The sequence below is a fragment of the Myotis lucifugus genome, unplaced genomic scaffold (genome assembly GCF_000147115.1).
Source record: "Myotis lucifugus unplaced genomic scaffold, Myoluc2.0 scaffold_589, whole genome shotgun sequence".
NCBI lineage: Eukaryota > Metazoa > Chordata > Mammalia > Chiroptera > Vespertilionidae > Myotis > Myotis lucifugus.
Window position 1 is genome coordinate 87,317 of NW_005871637.1, and position 17,520 is coordinate 104,836.

Genomic DNA, 17,520 nt, shown 5'->3' on the forward strand with positions numbered 1-17,520 from the left:
AACCTAAGGGTTTCTGAAGGCCTGGAATCATCAGGGCAAAGGAAACTGGAATGGGAAAGAAGCATCCAATGAGACTGGAATGGTGGGTGAGGTCATACTGTGCAGGCCCTGGGGGCCATGTTTTGGAGTCTCAGTAGAATGAGCAATGGGAAACCATCAAACAGTGCTGAGCAGGGCAGTCACAGGGCTCGATTTCCATCCTGTAAAGCTCAACCTACCTGCAAATCTGCTGCTGGGCAAGGGTCTCTGGCCTGTGGGGTTTCTCTAGCTCCCATGCCCACCTGACTCAATCTAGCCAGACCTCATTCCTGGAACCCACTCCCCAAGTTGACTGGCCTGCCCACTCCATGGGCAGCTGACCACGCTGCTTCCTGGGCATCTTCCTCAGACCTCACTCCAGTCATCACAGCGCCCTCTTTACTGACTGCTTTCTGACCACCAAGCTGTGCTCATACCTGGGGATTTTCCAAAGACTTGAGGATGGAGCGGTTGTCCTGTAACAGGAAGAACACAGGCCTACATCATACTCAAGGTCTCTTGCAGACAGAGGTGGGGAGGAAGACCGAGGGCAGGGCAGGTGTAAGGAGGCTTGTAGTTTTACAGAAAGAGCTAGAGGGCATTCTCTTCCAGTGGCCCAAGTTTTCACTGAGAGCCAGGGAGGGATTGATTGGATGGGCACGGAGGCAAGAAGTGGTCTTTGCAGACAGCGGGAGCGTGGCCTTACGAGAGGTGCAGGAGAGGACTGTGGGCAAGTTGCAGGCCTTGTTGTGTCTGGGGATCAAACAATTCCTGCCCTCCTGGGTGACTGTCTTCAGCAATGTTCACTTAGCTGCCCTGGTACAGGAAAGAAGAAAACAGGTGGTTGGATTCACCCAGGGATGGGGTATTTTTAGGGTCAGTGGAATAGGACAGAGGGATGAGAAAGAAGAGTGTGTGCATGAGAATAATTGTGAAGGATAGACTCTGGATTTGCAAATGCCCAAGGAGAGAAGAGAGCTGGGTGGAGGAGAGGGTGTGAAGGGGTAAGGGAGGGACTGGTGCTCTGGATGTAGTCTGAAACCTGTTGCGCCGTGGCTCTTGACTAGGAAAGCTGAGGACAGGAGGTGCGGCTGGAGAGTGATGTGTTAGACTCTGCTCTGTAATGTGATTACAGACTTTGGCTTTGGCCCAAATGATGATCACAAAGCCAATAAGACTTTCCATTTATATGCAACCACCTTCTTTTACTGTGTTAAGTGCTTTATAATTAATTATCTCTCATCCTTGACGATAATTAATTCTGAAAAGGAGGATTTATTATCCCCATTTTCTTTTCTTTTTTTTTTTTTAAATATATTTTATTGATTTTTTACAGAAAGGAAGAGAGAGGGATAGAGAGTTAGAAACATCGATGAGAGAGAAACATTGATCAGCTGCCTCTTGCACACCTCCCTACTGGGGATGTGCCCGCAAGCAAGGTACATGCCCTTGGCCGGAATCGAACCTGGGACCTTTCAGTCCGCAGGCCGATGCTCTATTCACTGAGCCAAACCGGTCAGGGCAATCCCCATTTTCAAGATGAGCAAAATAGCATTCACTACTGTAAAGGTCTTACAGCTCACCATCACTCAGATAGTAAGGGACAGAGCTTGTTGCTACATGTGTGTCTATATCCAAAGCAGGCCAAGAAATCAGCAATCAAGGGTCTTGCAATTTTTGAAGAATGAAAATACATACGAAAAAAAAATGCTCCAAATACTCATCTCAGTTGGTAGTTTTGGCTTCCTTTTCACATTACTTTTAGCCACTCATATTCACATTAAGTCCACATGCTGTGGCCTCTCAGGACAACATGGTTGAGCAGAGCCTGCTGCAAGTTAGGGCACAACAGGGAACTCCCCCCTCACCACCACCTCATACACAGTTTGCCCGTGGATAATTGAGACTCTGAGCACGTAGCTTCTTATAGATTAAGCAAGTGAGTGTATCTTCTGGACAGTTGGTCTTGGTCATCGAATGATGCTTAATGAGGCGGCTGCAGATTCTTCAGCCAGGCAGGCACCGAGGCCAAAGCTTCTCCATGCTCGGGGAGGGGTTTGTCTCTGTTGAGCTTGGCAATAGAAAGCCATGGAGGGTTTGTGAGCCGAGGTGACACATGTCCTTTGACTGTCTGGTCTGTACCCCGAAAGGAAATTGGTTGGAGGAAGACTGAGGTAGGCGAGCAGGAAAAGTTCACTACTCTATGCAATGACTGAGCAGGGCAGAGGTGTCTGCAGGTACAGAGTGGGGTCCGGGCGCAGGCCCCCCACTTGGCGTCATCCCCTCCTGGGACAGGCAATGGCTCCATCGATGCCGACGAGCTGCGCACCGTGCTGCAGTCCTGCCTGCTGGAGAGCGCCATCTCGCTGTCGGAGGAGAAGCTGGACCAGCTGACGCTGGCGCTCTTCGAGTCTGCGGACAAGGACTGCAGCGGCGACATCACCTTTGAGGAGCTCCGAGATGAGCTGCAGCACTTCCCCGGCGTCATGGAGAACCTGACCATTAGGTACGCACAGCCCTTCTCCGGCGTGGGCACTGCATGTGTCCGGTTTAGACTCTGGGAGCGAAGAGCTGCCTGAACTTACTCACCAGAGATCCCTCAGTCCCGCCTCCCCCGCCTAGGGTCAGCCCGCCCACCCCAGGTCAGCCCCGCCCCGCCCCAGGTCAGCCCCGCCCCGCCCCAGGTCAGCCCCGCCCCGTCCCTGGTCAGCCCCGCCCACCCCAGGTCAGCCCCGCCCACCCAGGTCAGCCCCAACCCAACCTCGCTTAGCCCAGTTGTGCCCACTTTTTCTGCCGGGGACAGCTATAGTCATGCTTCCATTTCCTACCGTGTCTCTTCAGAATCTACTCACAGAAGTAAGCACCTACTAAGTGCTGGGCATTATTACAAATATACCAGTGCATTTTATAGCACTGGTATATTTGTAAAAGGAAATTAAAGTTGTAAAGAGATTAAAGTTACAAAAAAAATTAAAGGTATTTCACCTGAAGTAACATGCCTAGGACCACACAAGTGATTAGCAAAGGCAGTCAGGTATTCAATTTGGTTGAACAGCTACTATGTACCAGACACTGTTCTGGAAAAAGGCAGTCCCTGCTGGGCTGCATCCCAGAGGGAGAGAACGTCATTTATACCAATAAACAAACACATAAAGTAGAGAAGCAGAAATGTAATAAGGGCTGTGGAGTAATAATATACATCGGGTGTAGACTCAAGTTGGTCCCAAGCTCTGAATAAATAGTGCCCGTTTTTAGTTTATTCTTTTTGTGTATTAACTTTTTTGTGGGTTATTTACTACTGCACATCTCAGAGTCTTCCATCCTTTTCAATTGCTGGGTTTTCTTTTTTTCAATTGGGAAGTAAGGAGAGGTAATAAAAATAGTCACAGATGTGGCATCAGACAGAGCGAAGCTCCATCCCAGCTCCACCTCGCTGTGTGACCCGAAGCAGTGGCTTGTGTTTCTTACAGTAAAAGGAAGCTTGCTTGCCGCCAGGCTCCAGAGAGTTGATGGGCTGCAGCGGGAGTGGGTCTCTAGGTTCCGATCCCGGGGTCCCCATCACAACCCCGGTGGATTCCTCCCTCCCCAGCCTGCCCCACTCCGTCCTTCTGAGTGGAGCCCCTCTCTTGCAGTGCTGCCCACTGGCTGAAGCCCCCTGCCACCAAACGGCACCCACCCCGTCCTCGCCCACTGACCTCTGCCTACTGGCACAATCACCGCAGCCAGCTACTCTGCCTGGCCGCCTACGCGGGCCTCCATGTGCTGCTCTTCGCCCTGGCAGCTAATGCGCACCGGGCCCTCGGCATCAGCGTCATGGTGGCCAAGGGCTGCGGCCAGTGCCTCAACTTCGACTGCAGCTTCATCGCGGTAGGAATCCGAGGGTACAATGCAGGGAAGCGGGCAGGGGCACCGATGTAGGCTCCTCATAGACAACCCACACGGTGGACGTAGAGTGCCAGGGCAGGATGGCACCTTTGAAATCGGGGTCATTACTCAGTGGTGGAGACTGAAGCCCAGAGAGGGGCAGTGACTTGTCCGTAGTCACACAGCACATAAATAACATAGCTGGCATTTTTGTGCCCTTTATTAGGTACCCATCAGGGTGCTAAGCACTTTCCATTGGATCGGCACAACAAAACTAGAGTGGATCTGGAGGAGGTGGGGCTGGCTCCTGGGCAGGGCTCCCACCAGAGAGAACCCTTCAAGAGGCCTTGCATACCAGGCTAAGGAGTTGATATAATGAACCCGCTGGGCCAGGGAATTCGGTCACCAAGCATTTTTGCCTACTCCTACCATTAAAACAAAACAGAAGACCCTTCCAACAACCCAATACATGTGTATTTACTTATAATTATATGCATGCCCTATTATCATTAGCCAATCGACTTATACCACAATATAGCTGTAAGGCAAGGGTCGTTTTTAATGGTCAGGGATGTACATCTCTAGTTCAAACACTCTTCTTGAGAATATCAGCTTCTTAGAGTGGCTTGTATTTTTAACCTCCTAACTGCCTACAAAGAGTTCATTCCAGGAGTGGGAGACACATGGCTCATTTTCTTAGTAACTTGCTATTGCATTATCAACTCTGTTTTCAATCTTCACTTTCTTTGCTGTGAATCTTTTTAAGCTACTTGCCACTTCTGTGAAGCATGGTTAGTTTACGTTAAAACCGGACAATGCAATCTGCAAGTCCACATATCTGTGTGCGGTAATTGCATTGAAAGGAAATGAGCAAGTGAGGGAGCCCTCGTCAGGTGCCCCTCGGAAAGCCAGGTCTTTCCCAGGACACCTCAAGAATCACATGTGACATGTGCCCATCTAACATACAGGATAAAGAGGGCATCGTGTCAATGCAGGTATTAAATGTCAGTGCTTCTCATGTGTTTAGATAGAAGCAGTACCAGCAGGCATTCTATAACATTTTCTCTTCCCACCCCCATCCCGGAGACCCTACCTCGGAGACCCCAGCTGTGGACCCAGGAGAGCAGCGAAGGCTTGGGGGTGGGGGGGTGGTGATGGGGCCCTTCAGGAAGCACAGCTAGCTCGAGGGAGGCAGGGAGACCGCTGCTGGGGAAGGAGGACAGGGCAGAGCGAGAGTCAGGTGGGGATCTCGGCCCCTTTGTCCTGCAGGTGCTGATGCTTAGGCGCTGCCTCACGTGGCTGCGGGCCACGTGGCTGGCTCAGGTCCTGCCCCTGGACCGGAACATACAGTTTCACCAGCTTATGGGCTATGTGGTGGTCGGGCTCTCCCTGGTGCACACTGTGGCCCACGTTGTGAACTTTGGTGAGTGGCCTGGGGCTGGGGGGATGGTGGGACCTGAGCCTTTCCCAACCACTCAGTTATCCAGTCCCTGTGTGTCCTGCCTGCCTAATGAGTGGAGAAGTGGTGCCCCCGATAAGCCAGCACTCTGGACAAAAGTCCCCGCCCTCATGGGGATCTGGTGGGGAGAGATGGGGACCACAAAGGAAGGTGGAGTGGGAAGAGCTTTTCTTGTGCTTGTCTCCAGTGCTCCAGGCCCAGTCTGAGTCCAGCCCCTTCCAGTTTTGGGAACTGCTGCTCACCACGAGGCCTGGCATTGGCTGGGTCCATGGCTTGGCCTCCCCGACCGGCGTGGCTCTCCTCTTGTTGCTGCTCCTCATGTTCGCCTGCTCCAGCTCCTGCATCCGCAGGAGCGGCCACTTTGAGGTGCCCAGCCCTTGCCCCCTTTGCCTCTCCCAGGCTGGGCTCCCATCTCATTTCATGCCGTGCCCCCTCTAACGTACTCCCAGAGCCCATGAAGGTCCCAGGCTAGGATGCATATGATGTGCATGTGATTTGGGTTCTGCCATTGGGCTGTTGTTAATGTCTGCCAAGTGCAAGTGTTTTGCTCTAGAACAGTGGTTCTCAACCTTGGCTGCACATTAGAATCACCTGGGAATCTTTTTAAAATCCTGATTTCTGGGCCTCATCTCCGGAAATTCTGTTTCTTTGTTACTAATGTTGTGGCCCCACCCCATAACAAAGAAACAGAATTTCCGGAGGATGAGGCCCAGAAATCAGGATTTTAAAAAGATTCCCAGGTGATTCTAATGTGCAGCCAAGGTTGAGAACCACTGCTCTAGAAGATTCTGCCTTTTCTCTGGCTCATCCCCTAGTTTGATTAAACTGGGCTCAAGATGGCATAGGGAGGTGAAGGAACACAGGCCCCCAGGGTTCTAATTCCCACCCCTCGATTTACAGTCACTCAGCTTCCTCATCTGCAAAGTAAAGCTATAATCTTCGACTTTTGATGTTATTTTAGTAATTAAACGAGAAAATGTATGTGAAGCCAGTAACTACCTACCTGGAACAGAAGTGCTCCAAAAATGTTAGTTTTATCTTTGCTTCCCTCTCTCTAACCTCCTCAAGACACAGGAAGTCACAGAGGATTTAGTTTGGAGACGCTGGCTGTCCCTGGACTGACCTGGTCACATCAGGAATAGACGTACACAGAGCACCTACTCTGGGCCAGCACCAGCCCTTTGAAGTAGGAACCAGCATCCTCATTTAACAATGAGGAATCGAAAGCTCAGAAATGTCATTTACTAAGCCGAGGTCCCAAGGGAGTAGCAGAGCGCGTATTAAAGCTCAGTCCTCGGCCCTTTTCTTTTCCATTCCCAGAAAACCATTGTTGTCTTGCCTTTCTTTCCCCGGAGAAAGGGTCAGTGCGATGGGACATTAGTGCTACGAGGCCTTTGGGGGTGCTCCACGCTGCCCAGAACACCCCCAGGAGGATGTTTCAGATGTTTGCCTGCTGGCACCAGGAAACTTCCCTTACAGGCTCCGTGGGCCAAGTCCCCAGAACAAAGAAGCGAGGAAGCTTCCCAGCCTCTTACCCAGCCCAGTCCCCAGGAGAGGGTGTGTGTGGCCAAGACTCTGGGCACCATCCTGGCTTTGAGGATGGCCCTGAGCCCTGGCCTTGCCTTGAACTCTAGCGACTTATGCCCCCCACCCCCACAGGTGTTCTACTGGACCCATCTGTCCTACCTTCCCATGTGGCTCCTGCTCATCCTGCATGGACCCAACTTCTGGAAGTGGCTGCTGGTCCCCGGCATCTTGTTCTTCCTGGAGAAGGCCGTCGGGCTGGCGGTGTCCCGCATGGCAGCCCTGAGCATCGTGGAAGTCAATCTGCTCCCCTCCAAGGTGCAAAGAGGGCCTGAGGGGCCACGGGGAGATGCAGATGGTGGTAGGGCACAGCAGCTGGATATCCTGTTTGGTCCCCAAGGGGAAAGGGAGCCCCAGCCCAGTGGAGGAGACAAGCAACGTGCAAGACCCAGTCCAGCCCTTCAGCAGTGACACTATAGGAAGCGGAATGGCAGGCTACCACTAAAAGCCAGGTCTGCAAAGAACATGCTCAGTTACCATGTAGTGAATGGCTATGAGGAGGAGGCCCTGTGCTAGGTGACAGACACAGAAAAGGCTCAGGCACTGTCATGCTCTCCACGGCTCCCGAGGCTAGTAGACGATAAGTCCTTTCATTATAGTGCAGGGCTGTGTTGGTAAGAGAAGTACAGTTCCAGGAGGACTCAAACTCTGTCTTTGAGAGGCCAGAGAGGACTTCAGAATGAGGGAGGAGATGCCATATCAGGGCTTTGAGAGATGAGCAGGAGTTTGTTGGATTGACAACACATGGAAGGGCATTGCTGAAGGGGTGAGCAGGGTCTAGTGGTGAATTTAGCCTCCCTTTGCAGGCCCCAGGGAACCCCTGAGCAGGGTGGGGAAGAGAGTGTGGTATTAAGCTGATATCTGTTCCAGCTAAATTTTTTAGTTGCTCTGTGGAAGGTGGCTTGGAGGAGACCATTTGGGAAACTGTTGCGCAAATGCAGATAAGAGCTCATCAGGGCCTTGACCCTGAACTGGGGCAGTGACTGTGGGATGAGGAGAGGGCATATCACAGAAGGACTCAAAAGGCAACTAGATGCATTTCAGGGTAGAGAGAGAAAGGAGGCTAGGACATCTCCCAGGTGTCTGAGTGACTCGGGCCATTTACGGAGAAAGGGTAGGCAGTTTAGGGTGGGCAGGGCTCTGGACAACTTGAGTGTGAGGACATGGAGGTTAAATAATGAGGCTGTGGTTTATGTCCTGGTTCTGGCATCAGACAGTAATTATGGGATTCAAATGCCATGGTTTCCTGGCTGATGGCCTTGAGCAAGCTATTTAACCTCTTTGTACCTCAGCTTTCCATCCAGAACGTGGAGCGAGTACGACAAGTTACTGTGAGAACTAGAGAGAACACTTAAAGTGCTCCTTAGAGCTCTGGCACACAGGAAAGTGCTCAGTAAACTGACGCTATTATCCAGGATGATGTTATTATCCCAAGGGCTAGAATGCTGGCCAAGTGCTACAGGAGTTCCAAGAAAGAGGCTAGAACAGTCAGGGAGGGCTTCACAGAGGAGGGGGCCACTAAAAAGCAGCATTTACACCATAAGAAGTAGAATCAAGCCATGAACCCCACTTCAGACACAGCCTGACTCCTCCCTTCTCTGATAGTTGCCCAGCCCTGGTTAGCAGATGTGCTGCAGGGGTGGTCCCCACTCATAGGCACAGAAAGGTCTCAGGACACCTCAAGAACCACATGTGACATGTGCCCATCTAACATACAGAATAAAGAGGGCACCTGCCATAGTTCTGATTTATGGCAGAGGAATGATGCGGATCTTCTTTCCCCAGGTGACTCATCTCCTCATCAAGAGGCCCCCCCTTTTCAACTACAGGCCTGGCGACTACTTGTATCTGAACATCCCCACCATCGCGCGCTACGAGTGGCACCCCTTCACCATCAGCAGTGCTCCGGAGCAGAAAGGTACGCCAAGTCCTCCCATCGTTCAGATGTTTACTGAGTTCCACTGTGCACCAAGCGCAGCCTGGAAACCAGTCACACGGAGGTGAACAAAACCAGGCGTGCAAAGTCCATCTCCAAAAGCTCCCTCTGAAACAAGGAGGCAGATGGGTAGACACGGTGAATGGCCTGGTCAGAGCTGTTCCAGCTACTGCGAAGCTCACAGGGGTGGGCCTGACATGATGGGATAAGTAGTCAAGGCTTCGCAGGCCTGTGGCATTTCAGCTGAGCTTTGAAAGGTTAGTAGTTTAGTAGACAGGGAAGGAGATGGGGAGGAGGCAGAGGGGAGAAGCATAGGCAAAAGCATGAAAACCTAGAAACATGGAACATCTGATGTTGTTAGAGCTAAGGGTCGGGTGGGGTAGGGAGGAAAGAAGGGAGGGACACACACAGAGAGAATGGGGGACAGGAGAGAGGGTCGAAGAGGGATGAAAGGCAGACAATGTGGCTGGCAAAGCCAATTACAGGTGGGGTGGGACCAAGGAGGCCTTTGAATGCAGAGTTGGAAGCTGGAATGCCCAGCAGTTGGGAGCCCACGAAGGTCTTCAACAGAGGAGCAGCCGGCTCACAGGAAGGGGTACCAGGGGTCTGTGCCAAGAAGCCAGGCTTCCCCACTCCCTGTGGGCATGAGCTGGTGGACCCCCAGGCAGCAGACTCCCTCACACCCTTTGCCCCACCCCTGCACTACTCCGTTTCTCTGCGGGTCCCCAGCACCCATAGGACCGTTCAGCTGGCCCTTCCTTCACACAGCTGTTCTCGGACACTACCCCCCACCCCCATGTGTGTGCCTTCCTTCTGGTCCCGGGCTGTTGTCGGAGCCAGCATCCAGACTTCTGCGCTCCTGCCAGGCCAGAGGTTGGCCTTCCCACCTCAAGTGGTGCTTCTGACAGGACAGGCCTTGAGTGGCCTGTTACACTGAGACCCTTGCTTGGCTTCATGAGGGGTAAAGCGGTTCTCTGACTCATCCCTATGAAAAGATTTAGCTTCACGTAGGATGCCTCCTAACCAGAGCCCACAGGACCCAGCCCCCAGAGCTCAGGGTGCAGATGCAAAGCCAGAGTTCCCCCCCACATGAGGCTGCTCAGCAACCCCGCCTTGAATGACTTGATTGGTGGCCTGGATGTAGAATGGGATGAAGACAGGGATGAAGGTTGGAGAGGGTGGGTTATTTTCTTTCTATTTTTCTTCCTTTACCTGTTTTCTAAAGAAGATATATGCTCTCAGAAAATTCAGACAATATAGAAATCTGTACAGAAGAAAACTAAAGGCCCTGGCTGGGTAGCTCAGTTGGTTAGCATGTCATCCCAATACACCAAGGTTGTGGGTCAGAGCCTCTGGTTAGGGCACATACAAGAAGCAACCAATGAATGCATAAAAGTAAATGGAACGAGTCAATATTTCTCCCTCTCCCTTACCCTTTTTTTTCTACCCCCCTTCCTCTCTTTCTCTAAAATCAGTAAATAAAAATATCATAGTTAAAAAATTAAAATCCCTCAAATAATTCCATTCAAAGAAAACTATTGTCAATCTTTTGGTGAATAGCCTTCCAGCCGGTACATCTACATGGATAGTCAGATGCAGAGACAACTTTGCATATTTGGGATTACACTGTTCCCACTGTTTTGCAGCCAACTTTTCCTCAGTGAATCGTGTGTCATGAAAATCTCTGCATGCCAGTTTTTTCGTGACTGCATAGTATTCCAGTTTATCGCTACTACTCTGGTTATAATGACTATGTTTATTATGTGGATGGGTCATTTATTTGACCAGTTCTTAAAGGGGCTTCTTCAGGTTCTCAGTGTGGAATCCACCTCTCTCGTGGGCCGTGAGTCTCCTGCAGTGAGCTGAGTCCTCATGGGAGCTGGAAAATACTCTGGCTTTGTTTACGAAGCTGTTTACAGAAATCAGGAGTGGGCCTCAGGTTGGCAGCTGTGGCTGTTTTAATGCAACTGACATTTAGGGGGGCCTCCTACGTGTGAGTCACTGTGTGAGGCACTTCAGGATGCATTTGTGTAGAGAGGCATAGCCACCACCACCACCCCCCCACACACACACACACACGCACACATACGCACACGCACACACACGCACACGCACACGCGCACGCACTTATAGCCTGAAGGGGGAGGAAGCCTGAGAGAGGAGCATGGGAGGAGGTGTCTGAGGACCTGAGCTCCAGTCCTGACTTTTCAGGTCACTCCTCACAAAGCTGTGAGAACATGCCGCTCTGGGCCTCTGTAAATACAGGGTTGAACCAGTTTATTTGTGATTTGGAAGGGGGGGGGGCGGGTGGCATCTTTATTTTCACTAACCTCTAATTGAAATTTAGCCTTTCCTTCATTTAGGAATGCAGATAACCCACAATAGTGTTAACAATACCTGTGACTTTTTCTAAATAAAAGCCATAGATTCCTTTATATCACAGGGCAATTGTGGCTGATACCTCATCATTACTTCAGATTTCAGTGGCCATGCAACTCCCCAGCAGGAGTTATTTCATGTGTTAACAAAGAAGCGCATACATTCCTAAATCACACATTTGGTTTTTTTAAAAAAAATTTTGATAACTTTCTCATCATAACTGGTTTCATTTGCAATGCCTACGTATGTTACTTTATGTATTTAAGAACCTTACTGTGAGGAGTCTATCCACTGCCTTCACAGAGCTGCCCAAACAGTCCCTGGGTTAAAAGAATAGAAAAAGGAGGTCTCTTAGGGGCTTCCTCAGTCTAATGCTGTGGATTCTCTCTGGTCCCCCTCAGCAGAAGGGTGGCCACCCCACACTACCTTTCCGCCAGTCATCCACTCAACAGAGAACCTTAGAAAGTACCTGCTACATCCCAGGCACTAGGTACAATTAAAGACATTGGTCCCACCACCAGTTAAACACCTACTATGTGCAGAGCCATTGACAGGCACCTGGCTGAATGTGGGAGGGAGATGGTCTCCATCGTAGTGAGACTCTGGCCTGAAGGAGGAGGCAGGGACTCCACCCCAGGGAGCTCCTGGTGTGCTCAGGGCAGCTCTGACCCTGCCTTGGCAGAGGAGACGGAGCCTTTACTGTGTAGGCTTAGATTGACTTCATTGAGAAAATTTGCAAAGGGGAGATCAGATCTCCATGTCCTGTGGCTGTGGCGCTAGTTTAGATCTGAGGGAGGACATTCAACCCAGGACTTGAGCAGCGGACACCCAGCCCCAATTTCTCAGGTGAGCCGGGCCTGCTCCTCGCTGGATTCCAGCATTGATCCTCTCCCCCATCTCTTGTTCAGACACCATCTGGCTACACATCCGCTCGGAAGGCCAGTGGACAAACAGGCTCTATGAGTCCTTCAAGGCATCAGACCCAGTGGACTGTGACACCAAGAGACTGTCGAGGAGTTTGAGAATGAGAATGAGCCAGAGGAGGCCCCAGGTAGGTGCTATGGGGAAGGAAGGGCCCACCATGGAGGCAAACCCATGGGGACCAAGTTGCCTTCTGCCTGGTTGGTGGCACCAGCCGTTGAGCAGCAGCGTGCACACTGGCTGAGAGGCAGTGTGAGGACCAAGGCAGCTCCGCATTGTGTGGTCTAAGAGTCTTCTCAAATCTTGATCCCCCCAGCCCTCCCCAGTCTGTGCCCTCCATTAAAAGGTGGGGGACAAAGAAAAGAGAGGGAAAACTGAGATCAGAAAAACTCACCTCTACGTCTCTGCTCCAGCACTTGCTAACTGTATGGCCATGGGCTCATCCTTTAACCTTGCTGAGTCCTAGGTTGTTCATTTACGAATTGACTTCCCTTTCTCACATGGTTCTTTTAAAGGGCCAGTGGGATGAATGCCTGTAAAATATTGAGTGACCTGGGCAGCATGGTCCAGATGGACCATTCATCATCACCGTCAACACCACCCACATTAGCATCAGCGTTGTTGTTTTTTATGTTTTTTTAAAATTTTAATATATTTCTTTATTGATTTCAGAGAGGAAGGAAGAGGGAGAGAGAGATAGAAACATCAATGATAAGAGAATCATTGATTGGCTGCCTCCTGCATGCCCTACTGGGGATCGAGCCTGCAACCCAGGCATGTGACCTTGGCCAGAAACGAACCTGCGACCCTTCAGTCCACAGGCTGACGCTCTATCCACTGAGCCAAACTGGCTAGGGCATCAGCGTTGTTTTTTGAACCTGGATGAAATCCACAAGCCTTCCGAGTTGCCAGTGCCTGGGGCACATACAGGCTCAGTGGGGTTTGGTAGGAATACATAGAGATCAGAGCAGCACCTGAGGAAGAATAGATGAAGGAGACGGAGGGCGCCTGAACACTTAGTGGGCTGTACCACCAGGCTGCAAACCCTGCGGAAGGTCAAAAGAAGAGAAGCCCCCAGGCCTGGCCCTGCCCTGCCTGGCCCTGGAAGGATTTGAAGTCCAGGGGGAAACCAGGGGGAATCCTGCCCGGTCAGACCAGAGAGCCCTCCTGGAATGGTGCCAAGAGCAACGCTTTGGGAAATGGAGGGGCAGGTAGAAATGAGAGAGCATTGTCTACTGTTAACCAGGGGGAACTTCCTGAAGGAGGAAGCTGCCTTTTGAAGCTAGGTGAGTTATGGCACACCGGGAATTGTTAAAGCTGTGTTTCCTTTGGGACCTGACACACCTCTGCCAAAAAATACATCGGCACAATCTTTCTGGCGGCAGTCTGGCCGTAAGTGTCAGCATTTTAAATATCTATACCCACTGGCCCAGCAATTCCATTTTTAGGGATTTATTCTAAAAAGCTAGTTGGGCAGGTGCACAAGAATACCTTAACCACCTTGTTCATTCATTCATTCATTTAGCAAACATTTATTGAGCATAGCACCTACTATTTCCTAAGTACTGTACTAGATGCTGGAGACATATCAGTGAGCAAGGCAGATACATTCAATGCTTATGTTCTGAAGAGACAACCAATAAACAAATAAAATAGATACAGTGTCAAGTGATAATAAATGCTATGAAAATAAATCAAGATAAAGTAGCAATTTTCAACCTTTTTCATATCATGTCACACATAAGCTAATTACTAAAATGCTGTGGCACACAAAAAAATGTATTATATTTTTTGCTGATCTGACAAAAATAGGTATAGTTTTGGTTGGTTTACAAAAAATAATAATAATAATAGTAATTACCTACCCTCATTGCTCCAAAGTAACTTTTTTAAAAAATCAGGTGTTTATACTTGTATATAAGAATTTCTGGTACCAAGAATTAACCAATCAGATGCAACCTTATTATTGAACATGACTAATAAAATGCAATACTATTATGCCCTAACCGGTTTGGCTCAGTGGATAGAGCGTCGGCCTGCGGACTGAAAGGTCCCAGGTTCGATTCCGGTCAAGGGCATGTACCTTGGTTGCAGGCACATCCCCAGTGGGGGGTGTGCAGGAGGCAGCTTATCGATGCTTCTAACTCTCTATCCCTCTCCCTTCCTCTCTGTAAAAAAATCAATAAAATATATTTTTTTAAAAATGCAACACTATTATATGTTCTATATATTTGTTTTAAAATATACTTTTATTGATTCAGAGAGGAAGCAAGACAGAGAGAGATAGAAACATCAATGATGAGAGTGAATCATTGATCTGCTGCCTCCTGCATGCCCCACACTAGGAATCAAGCCTGCAACCCAGGCATGTGCTCTTGACTGGAATTGAACCCGGGACCATTCAGTTCACAAACCAGCTAGGGCTATGATCTATATATTTATGGTTCAAGACAGGGCATTCACACCTGACTGCTATTGTTGTGTTGGCTGTTGTCATTTTTTCATTCCGCAATCTAAGAGAAAAGAGGTCTGTGCCCCTAACTAACTACTCAGGTATTGCATATTTTAAAAATTCTTGTGGCACACGGGTTGAAAATCGCTGGAGTAAAGGATAGAGATGGAAAAGGTGCTATTTTGTACATGGTAGTTGTTAACAATAATGAGGAAATAAGGATAATCAAAATTCCACAATAGGAAAGTAGCAAAATAAGTTACCGATTAAACCTAGTTAAGATATAATAAAGTGGAAAAGCCAGATTACAAAGCAGTATGTTCCATTTATGTAAGAGAGGAAAAGCCAGATTACAAAGCAGTATGTTCCATTTATGTAAAAGAGTGTGTGTGTGTGTGTGTGTGTGTGTGTGTGTGAGAGAGAGAGGGTGGTGGTGGAGAGAGAGGAAGTCTAGAAGGACATAGAGAAAATGTTTAAAGAAGTCATATTACCTGATTCAGGCCCCTTTTCACTTTATTCGTTAACATTCTGTAATATCTGAATCTTTAAAACTAATGTATTACTTTTGTGATTTAAATAATAAACCAATTCCCATTTTGAAACCAAGAAGGATTTGCAATCCCAGCCCATTTATTCCAAGGCCGTGGCACAGGGAGCAGTGGTGTCCAACAAGGACGTCAGTGTGGAGCTGATATCCTACAAGTGCGAGGGAGCTCCGTGGCAGGGGGGCAAAGGCCTGGAGCACACAGGGACACAGGCCAGGACTCAGGCACGGTGCGGAGCCTCGGCCAGCAACCGGGTTCTGGTAAGTGGTAGGACTGAGGAAGCCGGGCTGGAGGCTGGGGAGCCAGTGGTTTGTCTCCCCGGGGTGGCGGCTCCTTGGAACTTGGAAGAGAGGGCCTTAAGGGCAGCCACGTGCAGGAAGACCTCACATTTCACCGTGTTTCTGCACAGTCACCTGCATCCCACCCTCATCACCTTTGCCATACTCACTTCCCACCATAATATTTCCTACCTCACAGTTCCCTTTGTATCCCAACATTACTTTAACTTACTTGTATTTAAAAAGGACTCTCCTTATGGCCACTGTTAGTGGGAAACTGATATCCTATGCCAGAAACAGACAGTAGCTCTAAGAGTAAAAACAACGAAAACCAATGTTATTAGACTCTTACCAGATGTTTCTGCCTGCCAAGGCTCGGAGCCTGAAGCTGCACTCCACTGCTCTGCTCATTCTCTCTTCTCTCTCTCTCTCTCTCTCTCTCTCTCTCTTCCTCATTTTGTTAAAAGAAAAAAAAAGAGGAGGGATTAGTAAATGCTAAAGACATAGAAATTATAATGTAGGGCTTTCTCTTTGCAATCAGAGGGATTAAAACACATAGAAAGGTCTAGGTCTCTCACAGTCTATCTCCCAAAGTCACCAGAAGCACTTCACATCCAACACGTCGGGAACACAGCATTCCGTCTCCTCAGACAAAGGTGCCGTGTGAAGAACACTGGCCAGGCCCCAGGACACCGGGCTCTGCCCCGGCTGGGGGTGGGGCGGGGGTGGGGGAGGGCTGGGCGAGTCACTAGTGCGCTCTCAGACGCAGCCGTTCTGTGAAATGAGGGGTTGGCCTGGATGACAGTGAAGGTCCCTCCTAACTCTGCCTTCTGGTGCCAGAGAGGGAGTTAGCACAGGACCCTGTAGCCTGCTGGGGGGTCTGCTTCCTTCACCTCCAGAATTTGACCTCAACAAATCTAGTCTGTCTGCCGGCTGTTGCTCAGGCCCCGAGGAGTCAGGCAGGCCTGCTCCCTGTCCCAGGGGGCTCTGGTCGGCCAGCCACTGGCTTTCTGCCTGGGTCAGCTGGGCAGAGCTTCAAGGAGGAGCGACCACTTCACAGCAGCTGGACACTGAAGGATGCACAGGAATTGGCCAGCTGGGCCATGGGAAAGGGTGTTTGGGAAGGAACGTTCAGGGCAGGGAATTGTCTAGAGACGTGACAGTTCTTGGGAGGGGCTAGAGACAGAGTCGAACATGTGTCTGGTCACACCCTGAAGCTGACTGGTAATGGCCTGCAAGAGCTGATGGTTAAGTCCCAGGAATTCTGAGAGCCAGTTATTAAATGCAGACCTTGGTGGGAGCCATCACAGCGCTATTCACACCAGAAATCAGCAAACCTAACATGCAGGAGTTTTGTTGCTGTTGCTGAAGAGTGAGTGAATTTTCCAGAACACCCCTGATGTTCTCTCCCAGAAGGGCACCATGCTCCCTGGAATGGTGGGGGCAGAAAAGGCAATGCCCCTTTAGTGAAGTCGCTCAGGCTGGCAAGCGCTCGGAAGCCTCTGAGAAACGCCTGCCATGCCCACTCCCAGAGACCCACAGCCCACTGCTGTACTCCTCGCAGGTCTCTGAGATGCCCCCTGAGAACCACCAACTCTGTAACATCAAGGTGAGTGGCTCCGGGATCCCCTGCCCCAGCCCCTCTATTCTCCCCGGGCTGATTTCCAGATGTCCAGAAGATGGAACCAAACCCTCCAGGCCCAGGGGCACACAGGGGTGCTGGGGGAGCCCTGCTCCCATCAGCTCTGCATTCTGAGATTCTAGGGCTCTCCCAGAAGTGAACTCAGAGCACAGAGCTTAGACCTGGTTCCAGGCCAGGAGACAACTGCCTGTGTAGAAAGGGAGTCCTAAAGCCTTGGGGTCCAGCTCTCCCCGCACCCACTCACCACTCTCTTTCCTCCAACCTCTCCGGTGCACAGTGCTACATCGATGGCCCTTATGGAACCCCCACCCGCAGGATCTTCGCCTCTGAGCATGCCGTGCTCATCGGGGCGGGCATTGGCATCACGCCCTTTGCTTCCATCCTGCAGAGCATCGTGTACAGGTGGGTGGCCTGCAGCAGAGTCCTGAGAGAGCCCTCCCCT

General features: G+C 50.3%; 1 protein-coding gene across 1 annotated transcript in view; it reads left to right on the forward strand.

The window, feature by feature from the left end:
* Window positions 1-17,520, forward strand: part of NOX5 (NADPH oxidase 5) — a 41,420-nt gene that overhangs the window by 10,629 nt on the left and 13,271 nt on the right. The window contains exons 4-12 of the mRNA XM_023745858.1: window positions 2,314-2,524; window positions 3,651-3,885; window positions 5,152-5,305; window positions 5,529-5,707; window positions 7,001-7,183; window positions 8,711-8,843; window positions 12,149-12,291; window positions 17,001-17,045; window positions 17,356-17,480. Of these exons, the coding sequence (XP_023601626.1) occupies window positions 2,314-2,524; window positions 3,651-3,885; window positions 5,152-5,305; window positions 5,529-5,707; window positions 7,001-7,183; window positions 8,711-8,843; window positions 12,149-12,291; window positions 17,001-17,045; window positions 17,356-17,480 (1,408 nt within the window). The remainder of the gene's footprint in view (window positions 1-2,313; window positions 2,525-3,650; window positions 3,886-5,151; window positions 5,306-5,528; window positions 5,708-7,000; window positions 7,184-8,710; window positions 8,844-12,148; window positions 12,292-17,000; window positions 17,046-17,355; window positions 17,481-17,520) is intronic.